Below are 23,299 nucleotides of genomic sequence, written 5' to 3'. Positions count from 1 at the left end.
CTATGGTGATAAAGCATGTGATCACTTACTATGGAATATGGTTACATTATAATTATTTTAGCTTGGGAGCAGGAATATGACCACTTAAAACATATAGATATGTTTTTGATTACTTTTGTAACCCTTTTTGGATAATCATGCATCAACTTGTAATATGGTCTCCTTAAATTAATGCAATAATCGGACGTTTGTTCTTAACCTCATGCTTTAATTCTTGTATTCCACAGCCTTCCTGGAACAGAGATCATGATGACACAGCATCCACGCGTTCTGGAGGAACACCAGGGCCCTCCAGTGGGGGGCATACATCACACAGTGGCGACAACAGCAGTGAACAAGGTAGGAAAGTAATCTTTATTTCTTTGTCTCCTGGTAAAGAATAAGTGATCTGCATGTGCAGATTGGTCACTATGTCCTTTTGAAATGTGTAGAGACATTAGAGCTTTGTGCCTGGCATTGTCTGTCTTTTCTTTTGTATTGACTCATATCCCCCTGTCTTGAGGCAGTCAAAGGAGTTTGCACGTTTATTTCTTAAACCCTGCCAAAAGGCACACATTAGAACAACATATGTACCAAATTTGCAGTATGTTTTATTAAAATAAGCAACTAGAGCTTTTTGACATCAGAATGGTTAAAAGAAGAAATCTTCAAAAGCAAACATAATTAAGGTTGCAGAATTGAATGTTAATATTTTAAAGATGCTATTGAAACTTTTGTGCATATAAATATAAAAGTTTGCCTGCACATTGCACTAAATCTTACAATCAGTACTGTTTCCTCCCTCTGTGCCAATTTTTTGAATGCAGAAATGTTTTGTGGGAGAGCCAAACCAACTGGAGTAATTGACTTAACAGAAATAGTATGCACCTAGTTTGTGTTACTTGCTTTAGAAGTAGTGCATCCTACGAGTAATTAACACTGTCTTCTAAATTCAACATTTTAAAAACAGATGACTTAAAAATTAAAGCTGCATGTTCATACTTCTTTCTGAAGAGACCAACTGCAGTGGATTTTGTGTTTAATTTAATGCAATTAAAATTTTAAAAGAATCTTTAATCTGAATATAAAAGAGAGTGTTTTATTGAAGTTGACTCTGAACCCACAATAGGTATATACTTTTAAATCTGGGTTTATGATCCTGTTTCATTCAAGCACTGTTAGACAACAAAAGAATTATGTTTCCAAAAAAGATAGAACAACGCTGATTAGAATTGCAAAATCTACATGTAACAAGATTAGTTTTTAAACTAAAACAGTATATATTTTTTTTATACCCATGGATGTATCTTACATTGTGAATTACATCTCTCTATAGAATTTTAAGTATTTGAAACACTTTACTGTTGAAAGAAAAGTTGCTGACTTCATCACAAGGATAGCCTAGTAAAAATGGGGCCTGGAATAGTAAACTGTTGCAGAGCTGAGGCTGAAACTGGTAACCTTCTGACCTCTGACTTTTACTGGAAAATGATATGCAACATAAATTCAAGGGGCCTCTTTTCTTTCAAGTATGTATACATATATATTATAGTGTCACCATTCACAATGCTGTCGTTAAGGTGGTGTCAGCACGTTCATTAGAGCCCCCTGTCTTCAGGAGTTAATTTTAAATCCTGTTGTGTGGTTTTTTTTGTTGTTGTTTTTTTTTAAGGATGTAAGCTGCTGCAGGTTTCGGGGGTGGGGGGATTGCTTTGAACTGAAACTTGGTATTTAAGATTTCTTAGCCAAGAATGAGATATTCTTATGTTGGGAATGGTGGAAGTCTGTGTGTGGTGACGGGGTTTGAGGGGGGGAGGTGTTTGGAGAACTTTCATGGGGAGGGTTTTGAAAAGTGACTAGGCAATTTAGGAGTCCCATCTACTTGGGACTTGAGCTCCTAAATCCTTTAGATGCTTTTTGAAAATCTCTACTTAAAATGGGTTTGATTTTTTTTCAAAATGTGGCACATTATTAGTGTGTAATGTGTGTCAGTCATTTCTGTTATCTTAAAGTAAACTGACCAAAATATATGTTGCTCTCTTCCTGGGTCATTCCTAGTAGCCCAGTGTTTTGCATAAAGAATGAGGAGTACTTGTGGCACCTTAGAGACTACCCAATTTATTTGGGCATAAGTTTTGCATGTCATTTATAGCAAGGTGCATGCTATGAAGACAGAGAATGCAATTTTTCAAAAGTGCCTAGGTCCTATTGACATTCAATGGGAAGACTTTTAATGGAACTTAGACTCCTAAGTCACTTAGACACTTTTGAAAATTTTACCCAGAGTTTATAAAGAACTTTAATGAAATTGGAACTCAAGGTGCACTAGATCTTTGTAGAAGTGATGTGGTTTTTATAAACACATCGAGCGTAGTGCCCCAAGGGTCGGTCCTGGGGCCGGTTTTGTTCAATATCTTCATTAATGATCTGGAGGATGGCATGGACTGCACCTTTAGCAAGTTTGCAGATGACACTAAACTGGGAGGAGTGGTAGATATGCTGGAGGGTAGGGATAGGATACAGAAGGGCCTACACAAATTAGATGATTGGGCCAAAAGAAATCTGATGAGGTTCAACAAAGACAAGTGCAGGGTCCTGTACTTAGGACGGAAGAATCCCATGCATTGCCCCAGACTAGGACTGAATGGCTAGGCAGCAGTTCTGCAGAAAAGGACCTAGGGGTTACAGTGGACGAGAAGCTGGATATGAGTTAACAGTGTGCCCTTGTTGCCAAGAAGGCTAACGGCATTTTGGGCTGTATAAGTAGGGGTGTTACCAGCAGATCGAGAAATGTGATCGTTCCCCTCTATTCGACATTGGTGAGACGTCACCTGGAGTACTGTGTCCAGTTTTGGGTCCCACACTACAACAAGTATGTGGAAAAATTGGAAAGCGTCCAGCGTAGAGCAACAAAAATGATTAGGGGACTGGAACACGTGACTTATGAGGAGAGGTTGAGGGAACTGGGATTGTTTAGTCTGCAGAAGAGAAGAATGAGGAGGGATTTGATAGCTGCTTTCAACTACCTGAAAGGGGGTTCCAAAGAGGATAGATCTAGACTATTCTCAGTGGTAGCAGATGACAGAACAAGAAGTAATGGTCTCAAGTTGCAGTGTGGGGGGGTTAGGTTGGATGTTAGGAAAAAAATTTTCACTAGGAGGATGGTGAAGCACTGGAATGGGTTATTAGGGAGGTGGTGGAATCTCCTTCCTTAAAGGTTTTCAAGGTCAGCCTCGACAAAGCCCTGGCTGGGATGATTTAGTTGGGGATTGGCCCTGCTTTGAGCAGGGGGTTGGACTAGATGACCTCCTGAGGTCCCTTCCAACCCTGATATTCTATCATTCTAAGAAGGATCATTGTGTTAAACTACTTGAAAGAGGAAACTAGGTATTCATAATAACTACTTATGCAGATTTCAGAGTAGCAGCTGTGTTAGTCTGTGTTAGTACAGCTCACTGGCTGTAGCTCACGAAAGCTTATGCTCAAATAAATTTGTTAGTCTCTAAGGTGCCACAAGTACTCCTTTTCTTTTTACTTCTGCAAAGCAACTCTGTGGGCTTGTCTACACAAATGTTTACTTTGCCGAAAGGTGGGGTGTGAATCTACCATGCATTAGCCTGCTGTGTGCCAACTGTGTGGACCCTGTAGACACACACTAACAGTTCCTCAGTGTGCTTTGATCTACCCCACTTTGAAATGCAAATAGATTAAAGTATACCACGGACTGTTAGTGCATGTCAGGAGGGTCACACAGACCATTAGTGCACAGCAGGCTAGTGAGGGATAAATTCACACCCCAGCTTACTGTGACCTAAATGTTAGTGTTGACAAGCCCTGTTAGTGTGGACGTGTAGTAAACACAAATGGAGTGTCCACCCTTCAGATAGGGCTTGCCCCTGTGCTAGTTGAAGTGAATGGCAAAACTCCCATTTAATTCAAAGGTGCATAAAGCAGGATAGTGTAAGTCTGGGCATCTTGCACTTGCATTCTGTGCTAGCTCCTTCTGCACCAGCATGAGGTGTCGTTAGGATTGCCAACTTTCTATTTGCAGAAAACCGAACACCTTGCCCCGCCCCTTGTCTCCTCCCTTCTCCGAGCCCATGCCCCCTGCTCATTCCATCCCCACTCTATCCGTTGCTCATTCTCACCCACTGTCACTCACTCGCTCATTTTCACCAGGCTGGGGAAAGGCGTTGGGGTTTGGGAGAGGGTGAGGGCTCCGGCTGGGGGTGTGGCTCTGGGGTGGGGCCGGAGATGAGGGGATTGGGGTGCAGGAGGAGGCTGGAGCGTGAGAGGGGGTGAGGGCTCCGGCTGGGGGTGTGGCTCTGAGATGGGGCCAGAGATAAGGGGGTTAGGGTACAGGAGAGGGCTCCAAGCTGGGGTTGAGGTACAAGGGGGGGCTCCAGGCTGAGGCAGGGGGTTGGGGTGTGAGAGGGGGTACAGGCTCTGGGCTGAGGGTGTGGGCTCCAGGGTGGAGCCAGAAATGAGGGGTTCAGGGTGTGAGAGGGGATCTGGACTAGGGCAGGGGGTTGGAGTGCGGGAGGGGTGAGGGTTCTGACTGGGGGTGCGAGCTCTGGGGTGGAGTTTCGGGTGCAGGAGGAGGCTCCAGGCTGAGACAAGGGATTGGGGTGCGGGAAGGGGTGAGGGCACCAGGCAGTGCTTACCTCAGGCGGCTCCCAGGAAGCAGCAACATCTCCCTCCGTCTCCTAGGCAGAGGCACGATCATGTGGCTCTGTGCGCTGCCCATGCCTGCACGTGCCACCCCTCAGATCCCATTGGCTGTGGTTCCTGGCCAATGGAAGCTGCTGAGCTGGTGCTGGGGGCAGGAGGCGTGGAGGTAGTGTGCAGAGCCTCTGTGGCTGCCCCAGTGCCTAGGAGCCAGAGGGAGATGCTGGCGGCTTCCTGGGAGTCGTGCGGAACTGCGTCGGGAGCCTGCCTGCACCGCCAACCAGACTTTTAACGGCCCGGTAAGCAGTCCTGACCGGAGCCACCAGGGTCCCTTTTCAACCGGCAAAAACTGGACACCTGGCCAAAGCTAGGTGTCATGCAGGGAAAGTTTGAAAGTCAATGGCAGGCCAAGGAAAAGCTGATGGCAGTTTTGCCAACTCTTACAGTGTTTTTCTTGAAGCTCCTAGAGTCACGTGATTGTGAGAATTTCAGCTATCGTTTAAAAAAAGAAAATAAGTTTCCTGCCCTCCTGGTTGCAGAGAGTAAAGATTGAAACCTGAATCCTACAGGCTCAAAAGACAGAAGGCAAATACCTCCCTCCCCCCGCCCCCCCAAAAAGAAAATTATTATTTTTAAAATCTTGTGGGTTTTAATCAAATCTCATTATTTTGGGGGCCTGATTTGTGATTATAGAACACTTGGGGTTGGGTAATACTGCACTGAATCTGCAGTTAAGCAGCTTTATTGGCTATGCCCCTCTTCGAGATAGGAAGGCAAAGTAGTTATGGGGGCTACCGCAACAATAAAGCAGCAATACCCACCATGGAATGGGTCAAGTGCCACTACGCAGTGCAGGGTAGAGAGGGGAAGATTCTGTCCCCACCACAGTCTTTGTGAAACAGAGAATTTGCCCCATAGTACATAAGCTGTATTATGTGCATTGGGTATAATGTATACATTTATATATCTGTGATTTCTTCACATTAGGCCAGAATTATTCTCTCTCGTAATATAAAATGCAATTGAAATATCTGTAAAGGTATTAACCCTGATGATCAAAATAGTAAAAATAAATAAATAAAATTACACTTGTTTCTTCAACCTATTTTCCTGCTTAACAGTGTAGTATGTATAGTACAGAACATCACCTGTGTTCACCCCCAGCTCCAACAGAGTTCAATATCCGCCGCAAAGGTATATCTAGCCCAGTATCCTGTCTTCCGACAGTGGCCAATGCCTGGTGTTTCAGAGGGAATCAACAGAACAGGCAATCATAGGTGCTTGTCATCCAGTCCCAGCTTCTGGCAAACAGAGGCTAGGGATACTCAGTACATGGTGTTGCATCCCTGCCCATCCTGGCCAATAGCCATTGCTGGACCTATCCTCCATGAACTTATCTAGTTCTTTTTTGAACCCTGTTATAGTCTTGGCCTTCACAACATCCCCTGGCAAGGAGTTCCACTGATTTGACTGTGTGTTGGGTGAAGAAGTACTTCCTTTTGTTTGTTTTAAACCTGCTGTCTATTAATTTCATTTGGCGACCCCCTAGTTCTTGTGTTAGGAGAAGGAGTAAATAACACTTCCTTATTTACTTTCTCCACATCAGTCGTGATTTTATAGACCTCAGTCATATCCCCTCTTTAGTCGTCTCTTTTCCAAGCTGAAAAGTCCCAGTCTTATTAAACTCTCTTCATATGGCAGCCATTCTATACCCCTAATAATTTTTGTTGTCCTTCTTTGTACCTTTCCAAATTCCAATATGTATTTTTTGAGATGGGGCGACCATATCTACACGTGGTATTCAAGACGTGGGCATGGATTTCTGTAGAGGCATTATATTTTCTGTCTTATTATCTATCCCTTTCCTAATGGTTCCTTTGCAAATGTTCCTAATGATACATTTGCAGAAATGCATTTTTGTGGGTGTGGATGGGTTGTTTGACAACTGGATACAAAGATGTATGTGTGGGGCAGGTGGTAATAGAGTGTGTGTGTGTGTGTGTGTGTGTGTGTGTGTGTTGTGGGTGCACTCAGACTTGAAAGACAAGGTCTGATAGGCTTTAAAAGAAAAGTATCCATTTATATGTGTACATGTTTGTTCATCCTGTAGTCGTCTATTACGTATTTTTGGACAAGTTTTTTTAAAAGTGTCTCTTATTTACCTGATGCATCATTGCTTTTTTAATCCCTGTAATGTGTATCTTACAAGTTGTCTGAGTATTTATTTACAAAATCAACCAATCTCCCCTTCGAAAACATCCTTGGTGCTCTATCATTTTAAAGTCTTTTTTTGTAAAACGTAAATGCATTTACTTAGTAGGCAGCAATAATTCCTTAAAGCTGTTACAAAATTTGTTAGTCTCTAAGGTGCCACAAGTACTCCTTTTCTTTTTACAATCTATTGTGTAAATCCATATTTAACTGCTAGGGAGATGTCAGGAGGTATCGTGCCACTGAATAGCAGGATATGTTATTACATAGTTCTTTTGACACAGTTTCTTAGAATGGCTTGTTATTGTGTCAGTCATAGGATGGAATAGTTATAATATGGGTATGTCTAATAATGTTTTGAAAAAGATGTAAGGACTTACTCTGTCTTTGGTACATACTTACTATGTAAGACCTTTAGCAGCCTATTTTCAAATGCTTGCTGCGGTCTGAAATTTGGTTAACGTGGTGCTTTCTGGTGCAAAGAAAGCTCACTCTACCTTATGGAGAAGTGCTTGCAAAATTCTATTTTAAAAAATGAGGTCAGTTTTTAGGTAGGGTTATGCAAAAAGAATCCCATAGTAGTAGAAGAACATAAGAACGGCCATACGGGGTCCGACCAATGGTCCATCTAGTCCAGTATCCTGTCTTCTGACCGTGGCTAGTCCTTTATTTTCTTTTGTTACATGCTTTAATTTAAAAAGGCTTTCGCTTGTTTTATGATTTTGCTGTTGTTTTAAAGAAGGCTCCTGAATAGAGAGATCTTGTATAAGCAATTTCAATCGAGTGAGGTTTTTTTAATGTTCATATTTAGCTATCCTGTACTGTTGAAAATCTATCAATGTCTTCTTTCTTGTTTAAGCCTCAGACCGAGTTCAAAATGTTGTGGTTTTTTTTAACCTCAGAATTATTGTTGCTCTTTTTAAGGTACTGACTAAAAAGCAATGATATTTCTTTCTAAAAATGTATCAATAGTTGCAATGTTTTTCTGGCTTTTGTCTGAGTTCAGGCAAACTATAGGCAAAAGGCAATTCCATTTATTATTGAAGGGAATCTCAAGGCAGTTGTTTCAAGCCTGTGAAGCCAGCAGGCAGAGCTGGATGAAGGGGGGAAAAAAGGGCCACATTATGTTCCAGATGACTGAGCAACGATTTATATACCAGCTCTCCTTCTTACATGAAGAAGAAAAGTAATAACAGCACAGACCCAGGCATTTGAAACAGTCAGATGTCCGATGACTAATGGGATAGGTGGGAAGGCGCTCTCTGATTGGATGTCTTAATGAGCACATTTCGCACAGAGTTTGGGCTGCAGTTCCCCTTGACCTTTGCCCTTTATTGACCGAACTGACACTTCATTTTTCACATACTTCCAATTATGGCTCAGCTTAAGTGTTGCCCTGCCTCCTTTATTTCTTTCCTATGGACGACTTGAGAATGGTTGAGGCCACAGAAGATATTTTAATTTGAAAAACTACCATAGCAATTCAGATTTAGGATGTAATCTGAAACTGCTGTCAGTCTGCAGGTTCCTTGATGAAAACAAAAGTTTTAATGTTTCCTGCTTAGCAATTTTTTAAAACAGGATTTTAAATAATACAAATGTTTTGTTAGGAACCCATGAAGACTAAACTTAAATATAAAGCAAGAACTCCTTTTGATTCTGGTGTTCTATTGGTCCAAGTGGTTTGAATGATATGTATTTGTTCACACCCACTCGGCTTTTTCTCAAGAGACTGTTTGTAGTGTTGCTCTGAAATGAAATTTGACTAACAATCTCTTCATTGACTGGAAAAAAGGAAAACATAATTGTACTAACAGTTCTTAAGCCTTTTGACCATTGTGTAGCATTATTTGTTGTTTTGGTAACGTTTAATGTGTGAATGCAAATTAAAGCGTGCCTTGGTGTGTTGCTTTGAGAGATGTAGTAAATGATGCGCTGAAAGTAAGAGGCAGGTATAATGAAGGTGCAGAAGGCTCCTGAATCTATGGTTGCCTTTGTTAACGAGAGATCCATTTTACAGTGTTCCATAACACAAATGTGTGTGTATTCCAGCTTAGATGACATTCACAGGATTGTTTCAAAGCAGAAATTTGTACAAGTTTTGGTTTTTTTGGCTGACCTATCAAATGTGAGTTACATTAGTAACATCCAGAATAGAATAAATTCTCAAACTGTGCAGGTGGGTGGATTTTAAAAAAACAGAACAAAAGCTAGTAAGACCTAACCCACCTGCATGGTGTCACTGAATTTCATGACATGTATTTTGCTAGAAACTTTGTCATGTGAAGTTCACCCGAATAATAAGCAGGTATATTACCTGTGTACTAGCAGTGATTGCTTTGCATTTAAATACATGGAAAGTATATCTGCAATTATTTACACCCACAGAGTGGTCCCTAAAACACAGAAGTATTTATCTCAAAAATGTCTGAAATGTTACCTACTTTATTATGTAGCCCTCTGGCATAGTAATAGCATGGCATATTTTTACTATAATATGGTAATAAAAGAATATGTAAAAGGCAGACAAAGGTTCTGCCTTTTCAGTAAGGTGACCCCTGTTACCAAGTAACTGCTTTACTTATGAGCTTATTAAAAACTCAAAAAATGAGCTTTTCATACTTCACAGGCATTGATGTGAAAATGAGCTGTCCTGTGCGTAGTTTTCTTGATCATTTTTAGAACAATTGATTAGCCAAAGAGCTGCTGTCATTAGTTGACATTGACTGATAGCAATTTGTCACAAGCTCCGAAGGTCAGCCAGACAGTGGAAGCTTCGGCTTGTCTTTGATTGACCTTTACTGATGCCATTATCATGGGATTGGTTAGACTAGATGTGACCCTCAATTGAAAAAGACATGGCATTAGTCAACAGGGGCTGTTCCCAGTATTTTCTAGTTATTTATATATTGTGAATCTTGAATAGGTCTAATCTCTCTCTCTCTCTCTCTCTCTCTTCTTACCACCCACCCACCCCCTCCCCCCCCCGGCCCGTGTCCAGCAGGTGCTTTGCTTTAATTCAGCATCTACACCTGTGTGTCTGTCTTGGCACAAGATAGATTTTTTTTTTTTAAGAGAAACTTGAACTGTTGGGGTGAGTTTATAACATTTTAACCTACGTACGCATTCTTCAGCTGCATCAGAATTAATTATTTTTCTCTCTCCAGAATCATGTTTTATTTTTTTAACATTGATTGAATAGCTGAGAATTATGCTAATAATGACATGATGTAAATTCATCATTCAGCTGTAAAGCCGGAGGGTGTGAAGCTATTATTTATTATTATTATTTTGGTGGTCTTGTCATTCTTGATCAGCTGTTGCAGTTAGACTTCACGGAGACTTTTAATACTGCTGTTTCAGCCATACAGGGTTACATTTTCAGAATGGTGCATTGTAAACAATCTACAAGCTTCATGCACAGTAGTGAAAATGTATCCTATTCTGTGCTCAGGATCTCTTCTGATAATGTATTTAAAAATAAGAGTTTTCTGTGTTATTAATAGCCTCTTTCATATTTTTTGACAACATGGCAACATTAGCCTTAAACTCATTAATTGTATTTGTTTTGTTTAATTTGTGGATAGCATAGTCTTAGGGCTTGTCTACATGGGAAAGTTAGTGTGGGGTAATCTAGAATGTGAATTTAAAGTGTACTAACTATTCTGCACTAACTCCCAGTGTGGATGCTCTTACTTTGCTCTGAGTGTCTTTGTGAAGTTTAGCTTAATACACTTTCAAAGTGAATTTAAGCTAAACTACACAAAGGCACTCTTAGTGCAGATTAAGAGTGTTTACATGAGGAGTTTGTGAAGGGTAGCTAGTGCACACTACCTACTTCTGGCTTTTTCCCCTTGTAGAAAAGCCCATAAACTAATTACTCTCACAGTAAAACCTTCCCTTTCTCCAACTACCCTTTTTCAGCAAACATTAGTTACACTGAGACACTTAGAACTTCTTTTTTCAGATCAGCTAACATATATAATAAACATTAAAAAAAATCCACACAATTTGGCACAGTTTAACTGGAATTTCAATCTCTGCTCCGGAAAAGTCTCAAATTGAATGGAGGGTTACTTACTTAAGATGGCAGATTCTTCAAGTTGAAGCTGTAGTTATCACCGGAGGGTTGAAAGTGGGAAAACTTATTTTTGGGGCTGTCCACAGTTAACGTGGCTTTAGGAATAGAATTTTCTGAATTCCTTGTCCTTCTATAATCAAGCACAAAATTCATGTTAGAGGTATTTTTTTAAAAAGGCCTTTTTTTGGCAAGTGACCTAAAATAATACATGACTCTTGTATTAAACATGTGTCACAGTGCACAAATGTATGCATGTGCAGGTGTTTATAGATAAAATATGGCTCTGATCCTGCATTCAGATCTACACAAGTGGACCCCTGTGTCTGTGCAGAGCCTTGCTTGGGCACAGCAGTGTGCTCACACAGATCTCATTGCATAAATGGTGCTAAAGTCTTGCATAGATTGCATTTCCTTAGCAAAAGAGTAAACAGTGGGGAAAATAATACCACATGCAAGATAAGATTTTAGGGTCTGAGTCCATCAAAAGCACGTAGGTTCATGCATAAGTGGAGCCTTAGTCTCCTACTTGGATTAAACAGAGGAATGAATCTTAGTCACAAGTAATTACATAAGTAGATAAAATGGTGTTTGGGGTTCTAGACATTCCTTATTAACAATAGTAGGAGTCACGACTTCTGTATTTTGGGTGATCAGTTTAGTGTGATTTTTACTGATCATATTTTTTCTATAAATTTAAGTCCTATATCTTTTGAGGTGCTGAGCCTTTTCTGAGCTTGGCACCTCGCAGCAGTCACTCAATATTTAGGGCTGCATACTATTCTGTCTTCATAAGCAACCCCTCTTGGCATCAATGAGTAGGTGGCTTTCAGTTTGAATGTTCTGTAGGATCCTTTCCATCAGGCAAGTTTTGGGGTGTTTTTTTTTTTTTTTAAAAAAGCTAGTGTTTTTGAAATTATGATAAAGTATTTTCAAAAGCAGTGACCACAATTTTTAAAAGAATGAGTATGGATGTAAACCCACAAATAGCTGTTGATGAATGTGGTGCAACAGGGCAGTAGCATTTGGCTGTTCTGTGTAACACCATTTTTTATTTAAATAAAAAAAAATAGAAATATTCCAAAACTATAAATTGCTATTAGATGTAGAAGATAAGATATTTAGCAAGCTTTTTATTTTTTATTCTGATGAGTCATTGTTAATGCTACTATGTATTTGTTGGTAAAAACCTGAGAGCAGACATAGTTAGTATTTTCTCACCCTTACTACCTCAGCGGTGGGAATGGTTTGAGAATATTCATCCAGATTTGACAGGTGATTGCTTCTATAAATGAATGCACTCAGATCATAATTGTTGCAACAGAATTGTTTGATTACCTGGCAGTAGCCTCTTTCTCTGTGATAGCTTTTGGATCACCTGTTTGTTGAGAGCATTTGACAGGCCTCATGTTTATTACCCAATTGAATGTCAGTAGCAATTGCAGCTAAAGATAAACGAAAATGCAAGTACTTGTTGACCTTGACTTTTTTCCACGAGATATTGGACTTGATGGCTCTATTGCTCTTGAGCTGATAAGAGTTATAAACAGTAGTTTAAGGGAAATGTTTTATTCCCAGAGGAAAATACCATGTTGCTGTGGGAAATGGCATCTAACTCGTGCCCTTTGCCAAGTTCACTTGGTTCACCTTTGCTTAGGCTGTGGGAAAATAAAATAAGAAGTTCCCTTTTTCTGACTTTAATATCTCTGCAAACATGAATTCCTACCCTTTTTGTGAAGTTTTGTTGGCAGACTACATGAAATATAAAATAAGCAAGAGACCTTTCTGTATTTATAATGTGCTATAATGAGGATTTTGATTCTTCCCCATTTCAAATTTGATTTGATATTACAGAGATGGAGCAGTGCTTCCTCCATATATTCTATGGGAAGTTTAATACATTTATAACATAAGTGTATTTGAGCTGTTGGCAAACAACACTGCAGTCGTACTTTCTCAGGCCATGGTCTGGTTAGATCTTACAAGCTGAATAGGGGTGCTCTACCCTGCTAGTTCCAGGAAAACCAGGATGTTGCAGGATGGGGTGATGACGATTCAGTATGTGACACACTGCCCTATGAGTCAGTACTGAACCATTTCTACGCATAGGGTTGTTTGGCACTGATGCTATTGGATATGCTATATTTTGGATGAGATGTTTCAGTGCTTCTGGTAATTAAAGGTACCATGCAACTTTCTGTAAGAGGAGGAGTATTCTCCATGGTGTCCTGGCCAAATTTCAGTTTAGATAACTATTACCTACTTTTAAATTTCTCCTGCAATTTCAGTTACCTCTGCTTTTCCGTTTGTTTTTCTATACTCGTTGCGTAACATTGCTGTGTGCTGTCAAGTGAATGCTGTGCTCCAGCAAGCATTGGCGGGATGATTTGTATTGGTATATAAGGCCTGATTCTGCTCCCCATGGAGTCAATGGAAAACCTCATTGACCTCAGTGGGAGTAGGATTTGGTCAAAAGTTTACAGTACGCTTTTGGATGCTTCAGGATGAAAGGCACTATGTAAACATAAGATGTGATTATTATAACAATCTATAGAATAAGAAAAACAAGCTCTTCCAGAGTCAACAGCTGTTCTGATAAACTCTATACAGTGTTGTAGAAGCTTGTTAAGGCACAATGGCAATAGATTAATCATTCCCAGTGCTACTATGTTCCTACAAACTAGGATCTTATTGTGTAGTTTTCAATGGGTAAGGTTAAAATTTCTTTGAGAAAATGCCCCTTCTAATCCATACTGTAATGCCTGTTAACAGGGATACTCTAACTCATGTTTCTTCAGTATCATCTCGTTTGGAAGGATTAAAATGAGCAAATACATAGGCATGTCTTTATTTATGAACAAATTGGGAGTGTCTCTTCTGACATGGTGTAATTAAAAAAAAAATTAAGATAAGGTAGCCCCTGTTATTTTTATCTGGAGAAGAGTGCATTTGCAGTGTTGCACTTGTGTTCTGTTAGAGACCATTTATTGCTGTCCTGGTGGCCCAGTGGCTAATGTCATGAAGAATACCAGGGTTGGAGTTCTGATTTCTCTTTCCTCGGGGCTGGTATGGGGTAGGAGTGCTGTGACTAAGGAAATGCCTCGTGTTACTCTAGGAGACCTCTAGGTACCACCAGTAAGACCAGATGATTGGAAGACTGGAATATCCTTAGTTGTCCATGTAGTGTCTGTTCCTCATAGTCTCTTCCTCCTCCATTTATCTCTGTCACGACTTCACCCATTCCCATATTGTCTGTGTTCCCTCCAGATAATTTCCTTGCCACTCTGCTTGTTTTAACAGCAACAAGAGAGTGAGGACTTCAGAGCTCAGGAATTTAGTCACCTTTACTTTGCCACAGCTCTTGTGAGCTGGGTGGTTGTGAAAGAAGCATTAGAGGAGGGAAGAACCCATGGAGTTTGGGGGTAGAAAACTGGGATAGAAGCACAATGAGGAGGTGAAGAGACAGTATAGTGGAGTGGCATTTCCTGCTATGTCTCCCCTTGTGTGTGGTAGAATAATGGTTCTTTGCCCTGATTTTTACATATTATATGGGGGGGTAATTCATCCCTGTGTAGGGGGTCAGCACAAAGCCTACCAGTATGCACCACTGACAAACTCAAAATAAGACCCAGTTGAGACTTAACTGGTGCATAAACCATATTCTAGCCCCCTGAATAGGGGCTAGTGTCATCCTGCATGTGTAGTGTTAGATAAGAATAGTCCAGGACCTATGTACTGTTGATAAGCTTCAGAAGAAGATATAGCTTAGCTTTGTCTTGTTAATAAATGCAAGTCATGAAACAAGGCTTATAGGGTTAGTGAAAAGTAGAATGTAGTGTAGAGGATCCTTAGCTGTCTGAGTGAGATGCAGAAAGAATCCACCAACAGCACCCTAGGAGAAATGCCAAGAACGTGCTAGTGACTCAGGAAGCAAATGTTAACCCTGAATTCCATGTCACTTACAATGTATACAAAGCATTGATACTTTTCGCATCCATAAACCAAGGAAGAGCGATAACGCTGCTCGTATCGGAAAGGCTGGTCCCATTTTGTATATTTTTAGGTCATATTTAAGTAGAACATTGTTTTTAAGATTGTGTAGAAGATCTGACTGATCCAGCCGATATCTCAGAACTAGTTCTTAAAAAGCAGGTGACAAATTTAGTCTGTATCTTTTTCATATGGTAGAAAAGAGGCAGTCAGGTGGGGTGGAAATATTGCGCCTATGCTGCACTCCCCAAAATGCGTGCAGTTTACGCTCTCCCACTTCTCCATGGCAGGAGCCATAGAGGGGTGGTTCCAAGCAGGCTTTGGGGCAAAGATGTAGTCCGGCATTTTCCCTGTGTGCTCTCTGGCCCAGCCACTCCAAATCCCATGCTGATGAATCCTGCCCTTGTCCAGAATCCCTTATCTTAGAGATTCTACTTAAGACTGTGGCTTGGTTAAAAAAAAACAACATATGGAGCCACATTAATACGGCTTTCAAATTAATATAGATCTCTCTACTCCAAAAAACCAGGTAGGCCCAGCATTTGTCCCTAACTGTATTTTTCATAGCAGGTTGTAGCTAAAACAATCACTGTGTTTTGTCAGCTAGTAACCAGTCTTGTAATTTAAGTTGAGCCACAGAAGTCTTTGAAAGATAGCATATGTATTTTTTCCCCAGTGTTAGTAAACTTGTTGCACTGTCAGCGCTATAAATAAGGTGGTACAGTATGCATGTTCATGGTGTACACTAGCTTTGCAGTTGCCTTCAGATTTCCTTTAGAAAAAAGGAAAGGATATTGTGTTAAGTGTCAAGGTTTTATAGCTGTGTGGTACAAATCAAGCAATCACATTGACATTTGTTTGTCACCACAGATTTAATCTATTAAAAACAAACTGAATAACCATAATTCAGCAGGTTGAAGAGAGGCATAGGGGCAACAGGGGGCTCAATTGGATACAGTTTAGCCAAATTTTGGAAGAAATGTGCAGCTGAATGACAGCTGACCAGATGACAAACAGTGAGAAGAAAAGGGAGCAGGAGCTCGAACGCTCCAGTAAATATAAACCACTGACAATTTATGTGCCAGTATATGTTTTCTGTAAAGTTAATCCTGCTTGAGTTTTTGCTAGTATTTGATGAGAAGATTATACTGACACATACCAACTAAAAGGGATGTATTATTTGAACCTCTTTCTATTGTTCTATTTTTATCATTGTTTGTCTAAAAAGTCTTTGAAGGAGTTAGTTGGTAGCTGCTTTCTTGTTTAAACAGCAAATCTACTTTTCGTGGTATATCCCCTTAATTTAATCCCAACCAAGTACACATTTAACAATTGCCAGTAACAATGCACATAGTACTAAGCACATTATTAATAAAAGTTGCATATTGTATTAACTCTCTAGCAAGATAATTATATTTTATTTTTTAATGTCATAACGTACAACTTTGCAGAATGACATTCCCTATAAAGCATTTTGTATGGATTAGGATGCTATATACAAATCATATGTATTGAATTTGTGTTTATTGCTAATACGTTAACTTTTTTACTGCTGGAGTTGGTTTAGGTGAAATTACTATATTAATTTAAAAGTGCCTCTCAAGTTGATAAATATAAACTCAATATTAAAAATATTAATTCTTTAATCAATTTGCTTGAATATTGGAGGCTAGCCAAGGCTGGAATTAGAATTGTATTAGGTATATCATACTGCTCTGAATATTCTATATAGCGCTGAAAAAGCATTGTGCTAATTTTAGCTTACAAAGAGGATGAAGATAAACTGCCTACTGCTAGTTTGCCATATGCCATCCTGGTGATAATATTCAAGTTCACGTTATTCTACAGAGTCTCGTATTGTTTCAGTGAGAGAAAACTGGAAAAGAGTTAAGCAAATTTCTGCTCAGTAAGTGTGTGTGAAATAATGAAGTAAAACAAATCTCAAATGCTGGTAGATGAAATCTGCTAAATTTATTTTGGTTTTATTGACTTTCCTGGGAGCCAGCAATTTGTTTTGGTATATATTTGATCCAATTTTATCTATTTCTCACATGTAAATCTTAGAATCAATATGTATAAAAATTGATCTTTTTCAGGGACACACAAATGTAGTCTAAGTTGCTTTAGCACTGTTTAAAAGACTGCTGTTCTTTAAGCCCAATAGGAGAATAAAGTCTCTGCTCAACTGATTTTTAAAATGGTACCTATAGAGCCTTTTGTTTTGCTTTGAGATTTTTTTAAAATGCAAAATCCATTGCATTTCCATATTTGGAGGATTCCTCTTCTACTGTTTCGCCTAAGAGTGTTTGACCTATTTATTTGTCACTGAGACCACTCCACAGTGCAAAACCGAGAGAAATCCAATGTGGATAGAGGGTTTGTAGATGAAACAGATTGTGATATGGGTTTTAGAGGACTAGGTGGAAGCTTTGTGTTAACAACAACTGGTGAAAAGCTTGACCTTTAAGTGACCTAGGTCAAACAAACCCCCCACTGAAGAGTCCTGTTTTGACATAGATACCTGTTTGGTGAGGGAGGGAGATAAAGTGTGGAGAAGGAAGAAAGATAAAGTAACTCTGTTGACCTGGAAACTTTTAAGTATTAAAAGTTAACACATGGGATGAATAATATGGAGCTGATAATATTTATATAACCATGTATCTATCTAGTATTACTTCTGGAAGGCTATAGTAGATACCAGCAAATTGATTTACAAGTACCAAACCAGTCTTAAACGGTGATGGAGTGGATTATATTTTACGATCTGGCTAGTGCCCATGTTTGAAAGTGTAATATGATACAGGTTGCAACTTAAATAGTTGAGTAAGTTTCACTGATCAAAATATTTGATAAAGTGTAAAGTAAAAGATCTGGCAATAAGAGATGGCAAGTCTGCTATTGTCTCTTCCTACAATGCTTTTATAGAGGTTTTCACAGGAACAAATATGTTTAAGTAAATAAAAGCAAAATAGTACTGCTGGTCCATATCATGGTAGCACACATGCTTACGAGTCAACTTGGGCAGGAAACCAGTTATGTCTGTTCCATACTGTTTCCATTGCATCTTTATCACTCTAGTTCATTGTTTGCCACTGAGTAGTTAAAACTCCACTTTCCAAGTAAAAGCTTCCTGTTTCTTTCTTTTAAATTTAGTTTGTCTAAACACAAACTCGATATCTATCAAGGAGGCTGTTTATAGAGGGGGGGAAAGAGCAAGAAGAAATGATAATAAAATTACAAAACTTTACAGTTCAAAAAAACTAGTGGCTCCTGGTAAATTCAAAGATTTCCCCCCACCCCCCAAATAGTCAATGGCAGAAAGTTAATGTGCAATTCCTACAAATTTATGTATTCTCATACATAGACTACAAATATACAAAGACTACAGTCCTTGTAGTCTTTATATACAAGACTACAGTCCTTGTATATACAAGACTACAGTCTTATACAGTCTTGTATATACAGTCCTTGTATATACAAGACTACAGTCCTTGTATATTAATGGGGGGAAGTTCAAATTTATCCTCCCTTCACTGAATAACTTTAGAGGAAAAAATGAAGTCTGTCTTGCATATAAACAAAGTTGTGTATATGTTATAGCCACAATTGTAGTGCACCTACAATATCCTTGGTTGTAGTGTACTCCATATTGCTCTGTGCAAGATCCAGCATCAGAAGTGTGTGTTTGCTTTTGGTCACTTTTTAATTTTTTTTAAAACTGACATTGAATATGAAAGACTATGTGGCCTAAGAGAGCATCAAAAGCTTTAGGTAAAGAATATAGGTCTTTAAAGACGGACATTCTTTTTCTTTTAAAGATGAAATTCACCCTTGGTATAGAACAATGGCTCTCAACCGTACCAGACTACTGTATCCCTTTCAGGAGTCTGATTTTTCTTGGAATCTGAAATCCCCAAGTTTCACTTCACTTGAAAACTACTTACTTACAAAATCAGACATAAAAATACAAATGTGTCATAGTACACTATTACTGAAAAATTGCTTACTTTCTCATTTTTACCATGGAGTATAAATACTGTACTTACATTTAAATGCATAGTATGTAGAGCAGTGTAAACAAGTCATTGTCTGTATGAAATTTCAGTTTGTAGTGACTTTGTTAGTAGATTTTATGTTGTAAAACTAGGCAAATATCTAGATGAATTGATGTACCCTCTAGAAGACCTCTGTGTACCCCAAAGGGTACGCATACCCTGCTTAAGAACCACTGGTATAGAGAACCAAGATAAGAAACTCTACACCATGTAAGCCCAGTAGGTGGCCTCATTGTTGGTGGGCAGGGGAGGGGAAATAGGACCTCTGCAACTCCTGTATGTCCCTGAGGAGATCAGGTGAAGGGTGGTTAATCTGGTATTTGACAATGAGCAATCTCTGACCCTCTGCACCGCAGTTTACCCATCATCACAACCCCCAAGCATTCAAAAATCATGAGTCAGGTCTGACAAAATCTTGAGATGTGTTTTTTTTTTTAATAAGTTTGGGGTTCTCTTCATTGCCTTCTATGTTTGAGCCTTCAGGATTCCTGTTCTCAAGCTTTTCTCCACAGCCATGAGGACTCTCTGCTTGCCCTTTTTACTTTTTAAGTGAAAGCTAAGATTCTCATTTGACTCCAGGCGCGGGACACTTTTAAATAAAAATGCCATTGATCTCAAAACTCATGACGAAATTGAAAGTTGGCAACACTGGTTCATCTTTAAAATAAGCATAATACTAAAGAACCTCACAGAAGTGCTGAGGTTTAATGAATGTTTATAAAGGATGAGTAGACAAGATGGAAGGTGCTATGTGTTTCAAGGCAGGATTGGTGTTAAAATCTTACTGTGTTCACGTAGTGGGAATGGCTATGCGCAAACAATTAATGGCTTCACTTTGTCCCTCTAGCTGTACACAGAATCTCTTGTCTATGTATTACACGGCCAGCTATCATGTATTCTTGCCATAAACCATATTTTTATTATTTTCAGTTGGCTCTTTTTAAGACCTTCATTAAATGGAAAGCAATAGTTACAACTACTTCTACTCTAAATAAAACATGGTTCATATTCAGTTGCATTTCAGCACACTAATATGCACTAGACTCATTTTCTGTATTGTTTTGTGGTCAGATGTGTAGACAACTCAGCTGACCGTGAACACACCTAACTTACTGTTACACTGAGTGTATGACATGTGGAGACCTTCTACGGTTCTCTTTGAGTGTTTTGTAACATCTATGCAGATGTTTAAAGTTTCTGTCCTCTCTGTGTTCAGATGAGTGAGTTCACTTTGTATTCTGTCTGGAAAAACCTCTTCAGATTGTGAACAATGACCCTACTCAGGACTGGCTCTAGGCACCAGCAAAGCAAGCATGTGCTTGGTGCAGCATAATTCCAGCCCTGACCCTACTGTGTATTTCATAAGCATTAAATTCAAGGCATACCTCTTTCTGAAGCTGTGAATGTAAAATGTGAGGTTGGTACTAGGTTCCTACTGCTAAGTACTACAGTTGTCTAGCCACAAAACAGGCGGAGGATGTCAGACACAGCAGTGCAAGCTTTCGTTCAGTGTCTTGTCTCTGATCCTGAGGAACATCTCTAGCAGGAAAACCCCTGGGAGGAAGCTGAATGAGGCGATCTCTGTGACCTTCCTCTGAAGTTGTTCTGTCAGAGTGGGCAGGGTTCCTCTTATCCCATACCCCTGGAGTAGGCTGGGGATCTGGCCTCAAAATCCCCCTGGGATCTACCGAAAGCTAGGGCCTCCTTCATAGATGTCCTGTACCTCTTCACCAGCTAGAGGTCCTCAGTGGCCCTCTCTAGAACCCTCTTCCCTGGCTGCGCTGTAGTATCTATACTTTAGCATCAACCAAGGGCTGGTGATAGGCTGATGCATGTTCTTCTGGCCTCCCCACTGCCTGCTCCCTCCATTCATAAGAACCCCACCATGCACACACACAGCCTTCTAGGGATGGTTAAGGGTAGATTCCCTTTCTCCAGTGAAACTGAGGAGAGATCAATTGTTTCCAGACCTATTCAGTTCCTGCTTTCTCTACTCAGACCTCTGACAAGGGTGCACCCATTATGGGTTTGGTTGGTGTGGCAAACTTATTTCACGGAGGCCTCTAAATAGCATTACAGTGGATTTGAACCACTGACCTATCGATGAAAAGCCCTGGTTTTTTCCCCTTCTCATTCCACTGGGCATTTTAGCTCTGAGTCATGAGTAGAGCTGGTCAACTAGTTTAAAAATATATTAATTTTACTGTGCAAAGAGCTAACCACATTCAACACTTCTATGATTCATGGGATTGTGTTATCAGTGAGTATTCTAAGACCGTCACTAATTTTGGCACCAATGGTTATTTGTCTAAAGTCATGTATTGAGAATATTGGGAATGTATTATGAGATACTTATTTTCCTGTTTTAAGAACTTTCAGTGGCCCTGTGTGGGAGCTGAAACAGCTGCACATGTCTTAGGTGATCAGCCATATCACATGAGTCGTAAATGGTTGAAGTGAACAGTTGACAAACTACACTTAGACTGGACATATAATTTTCAGACTATTTGGCAAATAACAAATTTATTCGTAACAAACTGGGCTGACTGTGCTAACCAGACATGAGGCTATATTTATAATGAAGAGTTTGAATAATTTCAGGGGTGGATGATTTGAATATAGATTTACAGGTACTAAATTTCTCAAGTATACATACCAAAAAAATCATCCAAATCTTTGTACTTGTATGTTCACATGACATTTTGTCTTGGAAGAGGTTTCTCTCCTCAGTGGGTAGTGCAAAGGGACTGCTCTGATTCACACTTGTAGCAGGACACTGCGCTGTCAACCCAGGCAGGTGCTTTCATGTCAGTTGCCAGAAAAGTCTTTTACTGGTGCCATCTGAGAGAGTGGATAAGGATTCTGCTGTTCTAAATAACTTAAGAGTCATGTGGCATTAGAATAATAATGGATTTTAATATCCACTTAACTCCTGTGGTAGTGAAAAATACTCTGGGCTTCAGCAGACCCCCTTTGGCATGATCTCAGGTGGTATCATACTCCGTGGAACTCTGAGTGCACAGCTTGACGTCATCAGAACAAATAGATGTGTGGTCCAGATCCCGAGAGCATGATACTCTGTCTAGTAGCTTCTTAAAGTTGCTCTTTCCAAGTTTACCCTTAAATGGTTGTCTCTCATGCTGTAGGCCTGATTCTAATTTTGTTTACTTCAGTACTTCAGTCACTCCATAATCCTAGTTTGTTGAAGTGACACCTAAAAATAAATAGAAATGAATATAGAACTCGGGTCTCGGTCAGCACTCTGACACTCTGTAAAAAGGACGCATATATACTTAGACATGGAAGGTGGAAGGTGTGGGTTTCCTTGACCCCAATACATATGTTCTGTTTGTGGAGATGGGAGAGGTGGAAAGCTAGAAGATGAATGTGTGATACTGAAGAAAAGCCTGTTCTTTCCTGTTATGTTGGATAAATTGTTCAAGAGCAGTTCATCCATGTGATGGTATGACCCCTTTGTTACTGCCAAGGTGAGGGAGAATCTATGGTGATCTGAAGAATAAGTGCAACAGGTTGCTCAGGTTAAATCTGCTCCGAGGCACCTTTAACAGGCATACCACTTTGCTTTACTAAATCTTAAAAAAAAAAAAAAAAAAAACACTGTCTGCACAAGGGAGGGGGGCAGGAAACTTGCTCATTTGAAACAAGACTTCCCCATTTCCCTGTTTCCATTGTTCTTTCAATTTTGAAGATGCAGATTCCTCCTCCCATGCCCTTTCTTTCCACTCCTTTTTCTGTGGATGCCCAACAATTTCTATGAAGAGATCCATCCTCCCCATAATTGTGAACACCAAAGCATCACAGAACCCTTTTTATTCATATCACACACAAATCCAGGATTATGGAAAGTTATTTGTGTTCAGGTAGCACTCGCTGTTCTTCACGTGCACAATGATACAGTCCCTGCTCCGAAGAGCTCACAGTCTAAGACGAGCAACCGGTGAAGGCTGGGGGAAGGGAAATTTAATCACACAATCCTAATATGTCATTTCTTTGATAAGTAAATAACCAGTAATCCCCAGGTGCCCCTCAACCTAGACAATATAAGTTGATGACTGACTCCTGCAGTGCTTGGCAGAAGTGGGTCTCATGGAGGGTTTGAATGGGGGAGAGGATAGTAATGTTATAGGCCCTGTCAAGTGATACAAAAGGAGGCATGGAGCTGGTTGTGAGTGAAGCGCAGACAAACTGGTTGAACCTGGCATTGTTGACACAATGGAGGTGGCAACAGAATATAAGTAGGAAGGGCTTTGAAGGTAGAGACAATAAGCTTGAATTTTATTTGGTGGAAAAAGGGAGT

At 39.8% G+C, this 23,299-nt stretch overlaps 1 protein-coding gene across 3 annotated transcripts in view; it reads left to right on the top strand.

The window, feature by feature from the left end:
* MEIS1 (Meis homeobox 1) overlaps positions 1–23,299 on the top strand; it is a 126,298-nt gene that overhangs the window by 30,776 nt on the left and 72,223 nt on the right. For all 3 annotated transcript variants that reach the window (XM_077814018.1, XM_077814019.1, XM_077814020.1), the window contains one exon: positions 228–339. In XM_077814018.1, the coding sequence (XP_077670144.1) occupies positions 228–339 (112 nt within the window). The remainder of the gene's footprint in view (positions 1–227; positions 340–23,299) is intronic.

Source organism: Eretmochelys imbricata, chromosome 3 (assembly GCF_965152235.1).
Source record: "Eretmochelys imbricata isolate rEreImb1 chromosome 3, rEreImb1.hap1, whole genome shotgun sequence".
NCBI classification, from domain to species: domain Eukaryota; kingdom Metazoa; phylum Chordata; order Testudines; family Cheloniidae; genus Eretmochelys; species Eretmochelys imbricata.
Note: the sequence above shows the minus strand (reverse complement) of the source record. Positions and strands in the feature narration are given on the sequence as shown.